The following is a 17,923-nucleotide window of genomic DNA, read 5'->3' as shown; positions in this document are numbered from 1 at the left end:
TGTGTTATCTTCACCACCTTTGCAATATGTCCCCCGAATTTCAGGTTTTTATCAATCATCAACCCCAGATCTCGTCTCCCCTACTTCCTCCAGTAGAGTATGCAGTGTCCTCTCGATGTGTCCCAAAACTCAAGATCTTACATTTTGCTGCATTAAACTGACACCCCCATTCATTTGTCCATCTGTCTAGCTTACTCAAATCCTCTTGCAGGGCTACCACATCTGCACTATTACTAATAACCCTTCCCAGCTTCACATTATCTGCAAACAACTGAATATCAGGGTCAAAAAAAAACAACTGCAATCCACTGATAATGTCATTGATATAAAGGTTACAAGTGGGATCCCCCACTGGGACCCCACTTGTAACCTTCTGCCTCCTTGAAACTGTCCCACCATACACAACTCTCTGATACCTATCGGACAGCCAATTCTGAATCCAGTTGACCAACCTGACATCCATACCCATGTGCTGCAACTTAAATATCAGCTTATCATGTGTTACCTTGTCAAATGCCTTCACTAAATCCAAGAAAATCGCAGTACATGCCTTTCCATCATCTACTGCTCTTGTAACTAGATTATAAAGGGCTAGCATGCTAGTAAAACAAGAGCACTCCTTAACAAATCCACGTTGACTCTCACAGATAACATTACCCTCATCTGCCCAGTGCTGTATATGGTCCCTCACTAATTTCTCCAAGATCTTAACAACTACTGACACACAAACTAGCCTATAATTAGACACTTCCAGTCTGCGGTAGCAGACTGGAAGTGTCTTATGCAATGGCACTATCATACCTTCCTTCCATTCCCTGGGCACCTTTCCTGTAGCCAGACTTCCAATGAAAAGCCAGGTCAAAGGAGCTGTCAGTTCTTCAGCACATTCTCTCAAAACTTGTGGTGAAATACCATCCAGTCCCACAGCTTTACTGACATTCAGAGTACTCAGTATTTGGAACACACTCTCCTCCTGCACCTTTAAACCTCGAACCTGCCCTATCTCTCTCTAGTATTAAAATTTACTCCTCTAGGATGAAGTACTCCAATAAAGTGTTCATTGAACAATTCCACTATGTCCTCTGCATCAGTCACTCTATTCCCATTTTTATCCCAGAATGTCATTCTTCCTGTTCCTAATGTGGAACAGGCCACGCTAGGCCTAAATCCTTGATATACGTGATGAAGAATGTCATTGTTCCACAATCATTTCTCCTCCTACTGGCCACATAGCTAAAAAAATTCAATAGGATTTTCTTTGGATCTTAAGGCCAATCTCTTCTCATATTCCAGTTTTGCCTTCCTTACCATACTAGTCACTCTCCTGGCCTGTGTCTTATATTCTTCATGCATCTGCTCTTCACCTGTCTCCTTATATCTCTTCCATAGCCTCTTTTTCGCATGCAATTCCTGTTTAATATTGTTTGTCATCCACTTTACTCCAAATTGCATCCTCTTCTTCACTTGTGGAATACAGCTTACTATTGCTGCTAACAAATATTCCTTCACAATTTTCCAAGCACTAACGATATCCCGGCCTTCCAATTCCTCCCTCCACGAAACTTCCCCAAGTTGATGTCTAAGACTATTATAATCACCTGCCTTATAATTCCACATACGTTCCTGTCTCTTTGATACTCCTGCATGTCTATTCATCTTCCAAGTCAAAACCACATGGTCACTCTCTCCAACTGGTGGGAGAGATGTCATCTCAGTTATTATCAACTCTTCTGATGCTATGACCAAATCCAAAACTCTTGTTCTCTTTATTACATGTTGCCTAAGACATTTATCCCTCAAGAATTCTAGAAATTCCATTCACTTATTGCTACATGCATCTTTCTCTCCCCAATTTATCCCAGAATGTCATTCTTCCTGTTCCTAGTGTGGAACAGGCCACTCTAGGCCTAAATCCTTGATATACATGATGAAGAATGTCAATTTATACTGCTGTAGTTAAAATCTTTCATAACAATCATTCTTCTTGGACTTGCCAAGCACTTGCTCAACTGTCTAAACATCTCCTGGCCTCCACCCTCTGTGCTCCTTGGTTTGTAGCAACACCCCACTAAATATCCTGTCTTGCCCACCTCTACCTCAACACCGTATGCTTTCAAAATCATTAGTGTCACTGCCTTCCAAAGCCTCCACTCTTAGAGGACATAAGGACATAGTAGTATTGAAAATGTATGAAGTTTACTTTTGCAATGAGAACCACACATATGAAACAAGTAATGACAATAATATTCAGAACTGAGCGCTGTTAACATCATTCTGCCCAAAACAACAACAACATAAAAAAAAAAAAATAAAAAAAAAACTTACATAGCAAGCCAGCATGTTCCATAACGATAGCAGTAAGGGTCTGTGAAGAACAGGATGTTCACTGATAATAGCTATGGTATTCCAAGTGGTGACCAATGTTTCGGATCCTACTGAGGAAGTTTTAGAGCTGATATTTTGATGGAATTTGCAAAAGGCATGTAGAATGATATCAACAATCTACAAGTAAAAACAACAGATGATGAATAATATATAACATCATTGAAATATTTCCACATTAGCAGATTATACACAGAGTTACATTTTTTATTTTCAAAATAGATTCAACTCCCATTAAAGCAAACTTACAGGAACAAACACAGGAATAGTTTGTTGTAAGTGGATAGTTTGCTTGCATAGCATTGTACTTTTGGGACTTAACTGGGACTTGTTAGTAGTTAGTTACGGCGAGTAAACTTGTTATAGCAGCATCTGCTATAGTGAGAGCTGAATGCTGTGGGGTAAAGTATACCTCAAGTCACCAATTTATATAAATTTTTATAAGCAATTTGGCAAGAGCTTATTTAGAAATATGAATACTTATGAATATTTATTATATATAGTAGTATAATTGTAGTGTTGTACAGAACAATTTTTTAAAGTCATTCATATTTGTCACTAGACAATACTTTAGGAATTTTAGTATTATTTTTAATTTTGTCATTTTTTCGACCGGTTCCCGAGTTAGTCGATCTCTGGCACGGGCAAGCAGGTTTTTCCTCCCGGAAACTCGGGTTTTTCGTCCTGTAAACTCAAGAAAATCGACCGTAGAACCCACATTATTTCAGACATTAAATATATTGTGTTAGGGTTAGAGACCACGAGATGGCGGCACATTTGAGCCGTCTCTCTTCACTGCGTACCGCTTAATTAGTGATAGCCTTGGGCCATCTGTCTCTGATTGGGTACCAGTGGAGATTGAATTGCCCACTCAGTCTCCAAAAGTTAGATAGGGCTAAATGGCCTCGCCTACTCCCGTATATACGGGAATAAAAAGGCGTTAGCTGATTTTTTTTTTTTTTTTGATTTGTCATAATAGTCGGAATGTGCTGATATTTAGTTTACAAAGGAAACAGAGAGAGAGAGTACTTTCTGGTGTCCTTCATCACTTCTACTTTGAAACAAGAGACAATCTGCCAATGTCCAAAGTACGCAACTTAAGTTTTTAGTTTTGTTCTCCTTTTTAATAGAATTTTTTAACCAAAAACAAAAGTATAGAAATTAAAAAAAAAAAGAATATTTATTCTTTATTGCAATTATAGTGAAAACAAATAACATAACTCTTATAACATATTTCAGAGAATTTGACCTAGAATAAGGATCTACTGCACACATATATATTACATATTGATGAAAATCATCTTCCTTATTTCTCAGCTTGCCACAAAGCTGGATAACAATGGAGAACAAATTTTCAACATTTTTGTAATAAACATAGTAGCAGACAAAGATAAACTAGGCAGTTTTCTAAAAGACAGCTAATTAGAATGCTACTGATAAAGTATGGAAAAAGAAAAGATTGATCTACAAAAAGAAATAAATTAAATATGACAAAAAATAAGGGTCAAATGGGAATGCCAGTTCCTTCTATATAAAATTTCTCTTTAATCATCATTCATAATAAAAATTGTCACAGATGTTACATAACAATTTGCCTTGGAGATTATCATATGTAAATCTCAAGCATCGATGAATTGAGAGAATCAAAGCAAATGCCAATAGAAACTTGAAAAATCTTCAACATTTCCTCTGCTTCATTAAGCAATCCATTCTGAAGTAGACCTAGTAGAGGAAGGATACCAATGAGAACAACTTAATGTATAAGGATAAAATTAGTCTGTAATTATTAACAAGATAGTGGTGCCAAAAACGATAAAAATAACTAATCAATGCAAGCCTTTCTTTCCAAAAAAAAAAAAAAAAAAAAAAAAAAAAAAAAAATTCAAGTTATGAATGAGATAATAAGAAAATCGCTCCAACTGTTGAATGGAGTTTTCCTTCTATCTGCTCTTTTTTTTTTTTTTTGTACAAAAATGAGAGCCTGTGTTAATGGTAGGATGGAAGACAATTATTACTAAGAGAGACCTCCAGGTGCCTCAAGGGCTCACTTTAGTGAGTATGGGAGTGGCAAACCTGAGGTACCTGATGCCGGAGATGCCCTACTTCATATAATATACATCTGTTATATTATCTGTAGACTGGTCCCTCCTCATCTTTCTTTTCTTCATGCTCCTTCCCCCAATACTATTCGAGTATTTGTGGGCTAGGAGTGAATCTTTTCTAATTTACTATTTCATTTTGTCTTATGATACAAAAGCCCTGTCATTGGACACATTGTGCTTTGGCTAGTAACTAATTTGGAAGTTTTCTAATAAGTCTCAAAGAAAGAATTCACGGACTGCTGAAAATAGAAAAGACCCTAGACTGGCTAAAGGTACCAACTGGAAAATGATTATTACTCATTTTGCTACCTGGAATGTAAGAAGTTTATCTTACAAAGAAAACCCATCATCCTAACGCTAATTATGGATATAAACCGTATAGGTCTGTTCCTGGTCTCATTATCTATCTAATATCATTTTTTGAGGTCGACCTGGCCTTCACTTTCAAATTGGTTTATTATTTTATTATTTCTTTAGGATATTGGGTACTGGCCATTCAATTTACATGTTCTATCCAATTTTGTTTATAATTGTTTAGTTTTTAGTTCTTTTAAAATATTTTTGTTATTTTTTTGGTCTAATAATGTGTATTTTTCAGTTCTTCTCATGAATCTCATTTCACTTGTTTATTGCCTAAATTTCACTGCCATATAATAATGTGGGCACTGCTAAAGTATTGCATATTTTCAAGTGTGTTTCTTTTTGTACTATATCTGGATTGAGTTTCTATTTATCAGGCCTATAATCTGTAAAAATTTTGAAGTTTTTAATTTTATGTGTTTTTCTCTTTCATATGATATTTCACATCCAAGATAACTGAAAGTATTTATCTGTTCTATTATTTTATTATTAACAACTATTTTGCTTCTAACTGGGATTTGTCCACAAAATGCCATTGTTTTAGTTTTATCTATGAATATTTTCATTCCAAACTGTTCTACTATAATGTTTAAATTATATATTGCTCTTTGTAAATTGTCTTCCTTATCTGATAGTATTACCTGATCATCTATTAATTTATTTTGTTATTCTGGGAAATTTCCATATCTGGATTGTTTAAGGTGTTCCACTGTATTAATATTTCATTAATGTAAATATTGAAAAGTGCTGGAGACAGAGTGCATCCCTATCTGACTCCTTGGTTTATAAATTGTTTTTCATATATTTTTATTTCATTATCTTTGTATATATTCAATATTGTATGTAGTAAAATATTAGATATATTTATTCTTTGTAATATATCAAACAGTATATATTTTTTACTTTGTCAAATGCTTTTTCGTAATCCATAAACAAAAGATGAGTTTCTAAATTAAATACTCTTCTTGTTTCTATAAGTAGTTATAAACAAAAAGTTGCATCTGTTGTAGAGCATCCTTTTCTAAATCGATTTTGACATTCTAATAATATTTTTTCACTGTATATTATAAATTTTTCATTAAGCATTCTCTATATATTTTGTAGCATGTATTCAGTAAACTAATACCTCGGTAATTAGCAGGTTTTGTTTTATCACCCTTTTTAAATATAGGATTATTATTATACTTGTATTCCATTCTATTGATATTTGTCCATTTGCATATATATTTTATTTAAAAATTTTAATAATCTCTGATGAAATTTTTTTCCAGCAAATTTATACAGTTTGGAGTTTATCCCATCTTCTCCTGCTGATTTACCATTTTTTATTTTTTATTTTTATTTTACTTAGGTTGTCCTTTAATTCTTTCATTGTTATTATATAATTTAAAGCATTTTGTAAGTTTTTGGTGTAATTTTTTTTTAATGTTAGTATTATCTGTCCAAAGATCTGTAAAGTAATCCAAGAATTCTTTTAAATCTATTTCCCAATTTATATTTGCAGTTTCTTTTATATCTGCATTCATGTATTTTAGTATTTTATACGCCTCGGTCTTATTTTGTATGTCATTTTCTAGATGTGATACAAATTTTTCCCAGCTTTCTCTGTGTCTCTTTAAGATCTTTTTATATTCAATTTCATCTTGTTTTTTGCTACTTAACCATCTCTTAAAGACCAGCTTTTTATTTTCAATTATTGTTTTTATTTCATTGTCCCATATACATATTTTTTATATTTTTATGATTTTTTTGTATGTTCCTAGACTTTTATATGCTGCTGATGTAATAATTTCTTTTATATTATTCCATTCTTTCTCGATATCTTCATTTTCTTGTATTTTTTCTAAGTAGTTATTAATCCTCTATTGGTATAAATTTCTTATACTTGAATCATTTAGTAGTCTTACTTTGTAATTAGATTTTGTTTCTCTAGTTTGTTTATTTTTTCTATTTTTTGTAACCAATTTGGTGGAAACCTTAATTTTGCCTGCATTAAATAGTGATCTGTGTCGATTTCTAGCCCTCTTCTGACTTTAACATCTAGGAAGCTGTTTGCTGCTTTTTCATTTGCTATAAACCAAATAGATGAAATTCATATCAAAAGAAATCAAAATAGCAATACTGACTGAAACAATATCAATAACTATAAATACTGGAACAAAAGAATATTACAACTCAGATTGAAACTTGACAGAGGATATATTACAGTTCTTGGATTATATGCTCTGGAGAAGGGTGGAGAAGAGGAAAGTTTGGACTTCTATAACCAACTCCAAAATATAACAGAAAAAATAAACAAAAATGACGTTATTACTAGTAGGTGATTTAAATGCTCGTGTAGGCAATATGGAAATCCAAAATCATATTGGAACTTTTGGAGAATTAGTAAAAAATAGAACTAGTCGAAGATTAACCGACTTCTCTCTCTCTAATAATCTAAGAATAATGAATACAATGTTCAAACACAAAGACATCCATAAATTCATATGGTCAGCAAGAGGAACAAAATCTATTATCAACTATACTAGAGCAAATAATAAAATAGGTAGATCCATTCTTGATGTTAGTCTTCCGAGGTTTCAAAATCGAATCAGATCATTATTTATGTGTGACATCAGCACAGTTCCTCCCAAGATGGATAAAGCATGGGTATCCATTAGACAACCAATAACTTAGGTTCACAGTCAGCTCATTATTTGACTTTGATAAAAGAAAACTATATCAGCAAAAAATAAATGAAAAATTACAGCAACTACCTTCAGATGAATCTATTAATGATGACAACATTCCTAACCAGTTAAAGCAATTTTCGATATATATATATATATATATATATATATATATATATATACAAAACAATAAATTAAGATAAAGATAACTGCAGAAAAATCTGAATTACAGAACACAAATGCAGGTGTCTGACATGGATGTAGTCTAGTACCACTCCTCTTTAACATTAATATTAATAACAGTATAAGAGAGTAGCGAGAAACAACAAATTTAGGGGTGGTGGTAACACAGAGGATTGCTGCAATAATGAGAAGGATACTGACCTGCAGAGATAAAAGAGTTATCATTCCTTTGTATAAGACCCTGATCAGACCACACTTAGACTATTGTTCTCACATTTGTTCCCCAGGATTTGAAGGGGATAAATTAACTGTGGATAGGGTACAAAGGTGGATAACAAAGATGGTTTCAGGACTGTACAATGTTAGTTATGAGGATCGGCTGAAGGAATGTGGACTGCAGAGTTTGGTGAATAGGAGAGGTGATATGATTGAGACTTTTAAATTGTTGGGAGGTGGTTACAGGGTTGATACTGCAGAGTTCTTTCGCTTGGTTGAACAGCAGGAAGGAGCGATGACAAGGGGCTTTTTTCCTTTCATAACTTCCATTCCTGGAAGTTATGAAAGGAAACTGTGAAAAGTGGTTTTCTATTATGTATTCTGATCACTGTAAGCATAAAAGAAAGGATTCTGTTGTTCTCTTTGTCCATCTTATTGTGCATATCATATATGCTACTGCTTGTTAGAAGTTTTTCCACTTGGTTATACTATACATTAAAGATACCAAGAACTTATATACTTGGTTTAATCCTTTATCCAAGTGTAGGCAAACAAGTTTGTGCCTGAAATATATGCTACTGTTTAGCAGAACTGAGCCTTTTCTTAAGTCTGACAATATGTCACACTCTGACCACACTATCTGCCTTAAAGGAAAGCCTTTTTATCAACTTGGAGATGATTTTTTTTTTGCTAATCACTCAAGCTCAGACTGAGTTTATAACCCCCTCCCCATCTCAGGTTGTAAAAATTATAAAAATGAAATTGCAGAATTAATGTTTCAATTTGACGTGTTAGCTTAAATCAATGTCACTAACCTAAAATTTTCATAAACTAAATATGTGATCTGTACCATTAAAATCACAAATAACCTGAAAACTCAAGCAACTTTATAAGTTATATTACTCCTTCAATTACGGAAAGGTGGGTAGGAGATAAGGGATGAAATGAATATTAGCCTACACCAGTCAGCTTAAGGGGGAAGGATTGGTACAGCTACTGTAAAACAAATTCAGCTTCCTAATTGCACAGAAATCAATGATGATGGACAGTCACAGTTGATACTGTTCTCTTAGAAATATAAATTAAAGAAATGTGGCACAATATACAGTAATTCTTTAATTTGAAATTTAATTAAAAGGCTATGAAGTTTGTGTGAGAACAGCTCATTTAGTGTTCAAATGAGCTGTTAAAATCTGAAAAAATAGCATCTTTTGATGCTATTTTTTCAGAAGATTAAAAAAAAAACTATTCTGATTTAGAATTTTTGATTTTAATGGTGTAGTTTGTACACATTTAGTTCATTATGAACAGGTAAGTCATATTGATTTATGCTAATATAACATTTTGAAATGTAAACATTAATTCTGCATTTTAATTTTTATAATTTCATGCTATTTCTCATAGCCTACATCATTGATGGATGATTTCCAACCATCCCTTTTGTTATTTTTCTCAATTTCCTGCCATTCCGATTTATTATATATGGTTTTTCTCTGCCATACATAAACAATGTTCTTTCATCAATGTATGATTTCCACTTCTTCTATGTATTGATTATAATATCATTTGCTAGGTAATTCAGTTCACTATCATGAAGGTTTTTCAGCTTTTATTTTTAGTTTGTAATAGTGTAATTGTAATTTAAAAGTTCATATTGATTCTATGGGACTTAGTCCAGGAATTTCTGTAGTTTGTTAGAGCACACCATTTTGTTACTGTGGTGTTCACTATAGTGTGCATTTACTGTGAAAAGAAAAACTAACACAATAAAGATACTTAACTTATCGAAATAACTTAGTAAATTAAAATTAATCCACTTGAGGAAATCGAACAGAAGACTGGCCTAGAGTTTCACTCTATGCACAAAGTGTATGATGTTTATAATAAGCAAAAAGTAGGACTCTGCATTCAGCAACAAGATATGCTGCATATCAAAAAGTAGAGAACAGATAGTAATTCAGACTAGTTTCAATCAAACCTACAGAGCAGTAAGATGAGTATTCCACAAGCATGAATGGTATATACAAAATAAAACAGTTATTTAACTTACATGAGTTCATTATGAGGTCAGTATGAGGTCTATATACAAACTGAAAGCTTTTGTTGATACCTACAACACTGAAAATATTTGACTGATGAGACCTACTCCCACTAAGCTTCAATCATTGAAAATTATTGACCACAGTGACAAAGAATACAGTCATTCATGAATGCATAAATCAGGGAATGTTAATAATAATCAACTATTTCAAATTGCAATCATGCTCACAAAACAAAAATATATGACACTCAATCATATAATTCTGGCTTCCTGATGTAATACATGTCATTAAAATATGTCTTGCAACTTGTTCTACAAAGAAAAAGACAAAATTTGTGTGTGTGTGTGTGTGTGTGGTGAAACCTGTTACAGTTATGTTATAACACTGGTTTGAAGTCAGTCAACCAATGTGCAATGTATGTTGTATCCAGTTTGTTGAATGTTAGGCTAACTTGAGTTCAAACTAGATGAAAAGTATGAAAGTAAAAGATGATGCCATTCACTTTTAAGAAATCAATGAAATGATACTGATATTAATATAAAACAAGGTAATAAAACAAGAAAAGAAAAATAAGAAACAATACATTTACTATACATTCAGCGTAGTAAATATACTAAACATCTAGCAAAAAAAAAAAAAAAACTCAATGTAAAATATTAATTTACTTTTTTTAAAGCAGGAGATACTTCTGCATCATTTAGAATGAGAACCGCTTCAGCATTAAAGTCAGCTGGTAATTTAATCTGTTTGACAATGGCTTGCAAACTGTTGCAGAACTCTGTCACAAGAGGGCAGACGTCAGTTGTCTCTATAATTACAAATATATTAATATTATTATTATTTTTTTTTATTAAGAGAGACCTTCAAGGAGCCAGGGACTTATCGAGGGAGGCCACATACTACATGCACCACTATCATACTTATTCTTGAATTCATTCACACTGCTTGCACACACATCTAATTGCAATCCATTCCAATCATGCACCACCTTATTGAGAGAAAAATCTAGCCCTCATTGCCTTCTTAGTGGCATCCATTCATTCTCAGCTTCCAATGATACATCTTGTATTTTCCCTACCCTCCATAAAATGAAATCCTGTATGACCCTTTCAAAAGTTTGTAAATCTCGATCATGTACCCCTCTTTCTCCAGTTTACTAGAGTCTGCAGTCTACAACTTCTCAATCTGTCTTCATAATCAGTATTCCACAATCCTGATATCATTTTTAACACTATCTCTCTCCCCACTGTATCAGAATCACAACAAAAATAGAGAGACTAGACCTGCATACAATAGTCCAAGTAAGGTCTAATCAAGGCCTTGTAAAGAGGCAAAATGACATCCTTATCTTTATCTGAGAAAGTTCGTTTCGGCATTGACATTATCTTTTGAGTTGTATTTGCAATCTTTGTCACATGGCCCCTGAACTTCAACTTGCTATCTACTAACACTAAAAGATCCCTAGCCTGATCAGTTTCTTCTACCATAATTCTGCCAATATAATAAGACATTAGATATCTAAACACACCAAAGTACATGACACTGCATTTACTGACATCTATTTTTCCATGCCCACAATTCCAGCCTATTCTAATCATTCTGCAAGTCATATATCATCAAATCATACTGCATATCAGCAGAATTCCTAATTACCCTACCTATCTTTGGATCATCAGCAAATTGCTGTAAGTCGCCTATCAAATCATTCCCAATACCGTTAATGTATAGACTGGATAACAGTGGACCAAGGACTTATCCTTGTGGTACTCCACTAGTTATTTTTATTTTATTTATTTTTTATTTTTATAAATCTTCGTACTGATTTATGGGCAGTGCTACCCAGTACATCTCATCCCAAAGGACATGACATAGGCTGAAGCCTTTACAAGAATCTAACCGATGCCAGTCCTTGCTATCCTACTAGTCATTTGCTGGTGGAAACACCAGGCCATCGGTGTACCCTACAGGGTTCTCAAGGAGATAATTTGAAAGTCTCTAGATGTTAGACCTAATGGACATAAGTTCCTATAACTTGTGGCACTCCAAACGCCACGGAGGGAGATAAAAACGAGGTCCCACCCCAAACTCCTCTTCTGTCTTACAAGGTCTGCATTTCACTTATAGTAGCACACCTTGTTTCGATGGCAGTCGGTAAGTGGGCATTCCAAATCCACTGCCTGGGCATCAATGACCTATACATCACTCCCTCTTCTCATTACTAAGTCTGATTTCTTTACCTCAGTGTTGGTCCTATAGTGTGGCTCTACCATGGTCTCCCAACCTTTGTTTCTGAAATGGTTATTTAACATGGAGTCCACAGCATCATGCCTCTGCACCCAGACACCATGCGTGTGTGGAAGCAACACTGGGCAATATGATTCAAAGTTTCACTGTAGAGGCAGCCAGCCCTACAGCGGGTGTTGTCTCTGTCCCATCTGGCTGTGTGAGCCCTAGTAGGCAGGGCACTGATTCTAGTTCTCAAAAGATCAATAAATTCAAGTAAATCTTGCAGACTCACATTCCCCACATACCATTGTTTGATATTTTTCAGTCAGCCATCCTCTTATCCACGCTAATATTTTATCATCCTAACCCATATTCTCCAATTTATGCAGCAGTCTTACATGCTGTATTCTGACAAAAGCCTTAGCAAAATACAAAAGTATTATGGTGTACCATTTTCCCTGTCTAATTTAATGGTAGCATTATTATAGAATGTGAGCAAGTTGCTAAAACATGACTTCCCCTTTGTAAACTCATGCTGTTCATTGCAAGGTAGAGATTCACTGTCAACCCATTTTTAACCAATTAACCAATTTTTCCACAATCTTCCACCCTTGTGCAATGGGATTACCATACATTCTTTCCATTCCTGTGGGATCTTCCCTGTTCTGAGATTCAAATTATATAGCCTGGTCAAAGCATAGCCAGTTCAGCTGAACACTCTATTAGCACCCCTGCTAATGTCCTATCAGTCCCTATTGCTAAAATGTTATTCAGTTTGTGCAACAGCTCTAATACCCCTCAGTTTCTTCAATCAGTGAAGAGGTCGCAGTGAACTCAATGTTGCATACACCAGGTTGACAGCTTTTAGCAAAATGGCCACTCATTAGATGAACATCCCCTTTTTCATCTGTCACCTTCACACCATCTGAATTCAGAAGAGTTATTCTTTCGTATATATTCTTTCTTTTACTTGCAGCATGATAGAATTCTTGTGGGTTGTCTTTAGCTTGTAGAGCCAGTTTCTTTTCATAATCAGACTTAGCTTTCCATACAACATTTGTGACTCTTCTATCCTGCTGCTTATAATTTTCATAATGGGCATAATTCTTATGCACATGGCATTAGTTCCACATCATCTGTTTCTTACAAATCTCTTACTTAATAAGATTACACATTCATTTAACTCCTATCCTATTTATTCTTCGAACTCTCTTTCGAATTCTGATATTGCATCATTTAAGTATTTTTTACATGCTTCCCATTGACTGCTGATATTCTTCCCATCCAGCAACTGATACTATTCCACTGAACTCAGTATACTCGTCAATCAGTCATAATTTCCTGCTTTGTAGTTCAGCATGTAACCTTTTCTGAATGGAACATTCATAAATTTAGTCACTTCCCAAGTGAGTACCACATGATCACTGTCACCAACCAGAGGCAGAATAGTTACATCTTTAACTGAAATACCCTCTGACACTATAATCAAATCTAATGTTCTTTGACCTCAAGTTCCTTCTGTCACATGCTGCTTGAGGAACTTGTCTCGCAAGAGCTCAATAAATTCAGTTTCATTCTTCTCATGAGATTTTACTGCTACCCAATCAATATTTGGATAATTAAAGTCTTTCATTATGATTACTGTTTTTGTGCTCATCGTCTCTATTTGATGATGCATTTCTTCATCACTTGCAACTGATCCACCAGGTCTGTAACAATATCTCACTATGTAATTGATCTTGTTAGATTCCACCTCACACCAGATGGCTTTAAATTCATTGCCAAATGAAATATGGTTACTAGTACTACAGTCACTGGTTTCAACACTAACTGGATTCAAGTTAACCAATATCATTAGCAGCATGCCCTCCTCCTCTCTATCCACATCCTAAAAACAGTGAACCCTTTACTCTCTCAATACCAGTTAGTATGACTGATTCTGATAGCCAGGTGTCACTAATGCCTACAATCTGAGGTCCCAACATATTAACCAAGGCAACAAACTTTGTCCCTTTGTTTCTGACATTCCTAGCATTCATGTATAGACACAATAATCTACCTGCATGTTCTTTTGTATATTCTTGTCTGTAGTCGGCATAACACAGTTGGACAACTTGTAGATTTCTATTCTTCTCTAGTGCCTAACACAGGTAAACATCTTTACACATGTTCAATGGGTCTGAACTGGAATTAAACACAAAGTCAAAATCATTCTCTCCTTGTAATAATTTCCATGATAATGTCCATTCCTGTCATTATTATATAACATTGTCGCTTTTACACTCATATTCTCATCATTCCTCCCATTATAATTTAGCTTCCCTGACTCCCTGTGTTAGGTCTCATACCAGTTATTAGTTTTTCAATACTCTTGATACCAAATGCATTCAGGCGTAGGCTGTCCCTCTTATACAAATCTAATCTTCACTCAAACTCACTCCACACATCCAAAAAATTGCATCCATTCCTTCTACACAGCCTATGCATCAAATCATTTGCTATCATAACCCTTCTTCTTAATTCATTTTTATCATATGGAGGTAATATACTTACTATTTTCACATACTTACTACTCTTGCCTCTTTGAACAACGCTTTCATGTCCTCTCTCATACTGAACTTATCGCTAGTTAAGTCGTTAATACCTACTACAATTACAATCTCATTTACTTTTCTTCTTTTCTGTTTCTGAATTGCTTGTGTTATATTTTTAATTTCTGCTCCTGGAAAACTCAAAGTTATAACCTGCTCATCAATAGCATGTTTTATGATAGTCGCCATACCAAATAACATCCTTCTTTTTATAAACAAGGTTACTACCTGATTTTCTTTACTTTCTGACTTACCTGATTCCGTGCTTAGTTGTGTCTTATTTTGTTGCTTAATTTTCTTTTTCTTCCTATGTTCATTCAAATGCCTCTCAACTTTCTGTAATTCCTGCTTTGTCTCTCTGATAAGTTGCTTTAATTTTGTTAATTAAATTATTAGCAAATAATTTATCTGCTATATTAATAACCCACTATTAATTTAATTTGAATTGCAAATATTATATGCATCTGGCGACATGAGATCATGGGATAAATTAAGGGTCGAAGTTAGATAATTGGGACCTCTGCATAGTATATAAGGAATATGGAGAGTTGACTGGAACTACTACCTTCCAGTCAGCTCTCCATATTCCTTATATACTATGGACAATCCTCCCCTTCCTGTGGTGCACTCTGATAGTTGGTAAGCATCCATCTGAATAGTAAACAAATAAGGATGGGTGGCAATTTGGGAAAACTGTAATCGAGAAAGTAGTGAGCCAAACTGTATTCACTATTGACTCAAACAGATATGATGGCACAACATGATCAAATGCCATTCTGGGTGAACATCACCCAATTAAACAAGACCCTTCTATTTTCACCAGGCAACTAGAGCAAAGAGTAAAAAATCAGCTATTGAAGCAATCTCAAAGTCAAAAGTGTTGAATATAGGCACAAATAATGTAAGGAAAATTGACGGAAAAAAGGTGGAACCAGCAAAAAACAGGAAATACTATGTTGATATACCTAGTGTAATAGAGATGAGGAACAAAAAACATGAGAGACTTCTAATAACTATAAGATAACATAAGAAGGAAAGAAGGGAGTAGTTATAATATACAACACTAAACACAAAAATAAACGTCTTCAATGGGAGACAATTTCAAGTAGTAATGTGGACAAAACTACAAAATGGGAAATCAAACAATGCAAATTATTGGTGTGTCTACGGTCCCACAGAAGGTTCTAGAAGGAAAGAAGTAGAAGGGTTTCTCGAGGCATTAGAGACAACAATTGATGAAGAAAAAAAATGATTCTTATTGGAGACCTAAACTGCAAGGATGAGCCAAATAATGAAAATTAATATAAGACAGAAATATTCTGAGAAAGTTTGGAGAAAAGAACAAAGCTAGTAATAATGTAACAGCCTCCTGGACACAGACTTTCTGCTCAGGACACAGACCACTCACTGCTAACATCATGTTCCAACATAAAGATGTTCATCAATTCATATGGAGACCTCACAAGAAATAAGAAAATTCTTACTGATTATGTTATTGTTGCTAGTAACTACCTTCAGACTCATTCAAGATAATGAGTATCTTGTGCATTTGAAACAGAAATTGATTATCATGTAGTTTTGAGCAAGAATAAAGTAGTATTACTTGGAAAAACAAAAAACGGGTATGAAAGTTTAAAAAAAAATCAGTCACATGGCTTTAGTGAACTGCAAGCTCAAATATATAAATATTACTAGAGAGAAAGTGAAGGCAATTCAAACATTAAAGACTGAGTGAGAAAATTCCAAGAAATCATTGAGGGATTCAGCAAGGAAGGAATGTCCAAGTTTTCTGAGAGCTTCATGACAAACATAAAACATTAAAGAAAAAGTCATAGAAAAGAAATCATAAGAAAAGTTTCCAGCAAGTAAGACAGATATGCACCCATAGAGAAAACATAAAAAATACATAAAAAAGCTGTTATGTACAAAAGTAATGGGAAGACTTGAGGAATACAGAATTATAAATATTTCATAGGTTTCAAAATGTTCTGGAAGCTACTGAAAATGCAATGGAGAAATGGAGGAAGAATAATGTCAAAGGAAGTAATCGGAAATGATTTCTTCCTTTGACATTATTTTATTTCTTTATCATAATAATCACTGACAGAACACTGGTGGAAAATATTCAAAAGGAAGGCAATCTAGGGTACTATTAACATTTAAGGTAAAAACAAAAGACATAGAAACTTAAAGAGTGGTAAGACAGCTAGAGTAGGCGATATTCAACTAGAAATATACTCAAATATGGAGGCATAAAAGTTTTATAATGGCTATGTTGCATAATTTAGAAGGCCTAGTCGGAAGGTTGAATTCCAGATGATTGGAATAGAGCTCTCATAATATTTATTTATTTATTAAAACAATCTGAGAATTACAAAGGAATTTCCTCACTGATTGTTCCAGGTAAGATTTAGGAATGCGTAATTGAGAAGAGGAAAAATTGTAAGAAACACTGCAGAAGAAAACTTCAGCACAAAAGGAAACATCTTGGAAAGATTTTTACTTTAAAACAAATAATCAATAAGTCACAGGAATATAAAAAGGATCTGAATTTAAGTTTTGTAGATATGAAAAATCTACAGTTTTGTAAAAGAGTTTACAAAGAGTAAAAAATCTCCAGTTTATGGTATAAGTACATCATACAGAGCATCATATATCTAATATTTAGTTGTAAGTGAGCAGTTAGAAATGAAGGAGGCACAGGAATGAGGTTTAAAGTAAAATGAGATGTAAGACAAAGACATTACATCTCCACTGTTGTGCATCATCTACATGGTTCACATTATGAAAAAAAAAAAAAAAAAAAAAAAAAAAGTGGCTTTAACCTCCCAACTGACCAAAGTGAATAAAATGTACAAAACCACCTTAGGATTTTTCAAGAATTAAAACATAAGCAGCTTTCTGTCCTTTATCATGTAATTAATCGCTTATGCCATTCATCCCTTAATGGTAACTATTGAGCCATTTAGCGGATATTAACTGAGTGACCTGAGATAATGAGATTATGAAAGCAGAAAAGACAGGCTAAAGAACATCTGAATAAACTATATAATGTTTATATAGTTTATTCAGAATATATTACAGAATATAAAACAGAATATATTACAGAAGCCTACAAAACCAGCTAGACAGGATGGAACAAAAGGCAAAAA

At 34.0% G+C, this 17,923-nt stretch overlaps 1 protein-coding gene across 1 annotated transcript in view; it reads right to left on the bottom strand.

The window, feature by feature from the left end:
* LOC150092333 (Fanconi anemia group A protein homolog) overlaps positions 1-17,923 on the bottom strand; it is a 388,676-nt gene that overhangs the window by 123,533 nt on the left and 247,220 nt on the right. The window contains exons 23-24 of the mRNA XM_090415063.1: positions 10,620-10,762; positions 2,326-2,502 (exon numbers count right to left, since the gene is read on the bottom strand). Coding sequence (XP_090271189.1) covers positions 2,326-2,502; positions 10,620-10,762 — 320 coding nt within the window. The remainder of the gene's footprint in view (positions 1-2,325; positions 2,503-10,619; positions 10,763-17,923) is intronic.

The sequence above is a fragment of the Typopeltis vanoorti genome, chromosome 26 (genome assembly GCF_054136105.1).
Source record: "Typopeltis vanoorti isolate ZY-2024b chromosome 26, IOZ_Tvanoo_1.0, whole genome shotgun sequence".
Classification (NCBI taxonomy): domain Eukaryota; kingdom Metazoa; phylum Arthropoda; class Arachnida; order Uropygi; family Thelyphonidae; genus Typopeltis; species Typopeltis vanoorti.
Note: the sequence above shows the minus strand (reverse complement) of the source record. Positions and strands in the feature narration are given on the sequence as shown.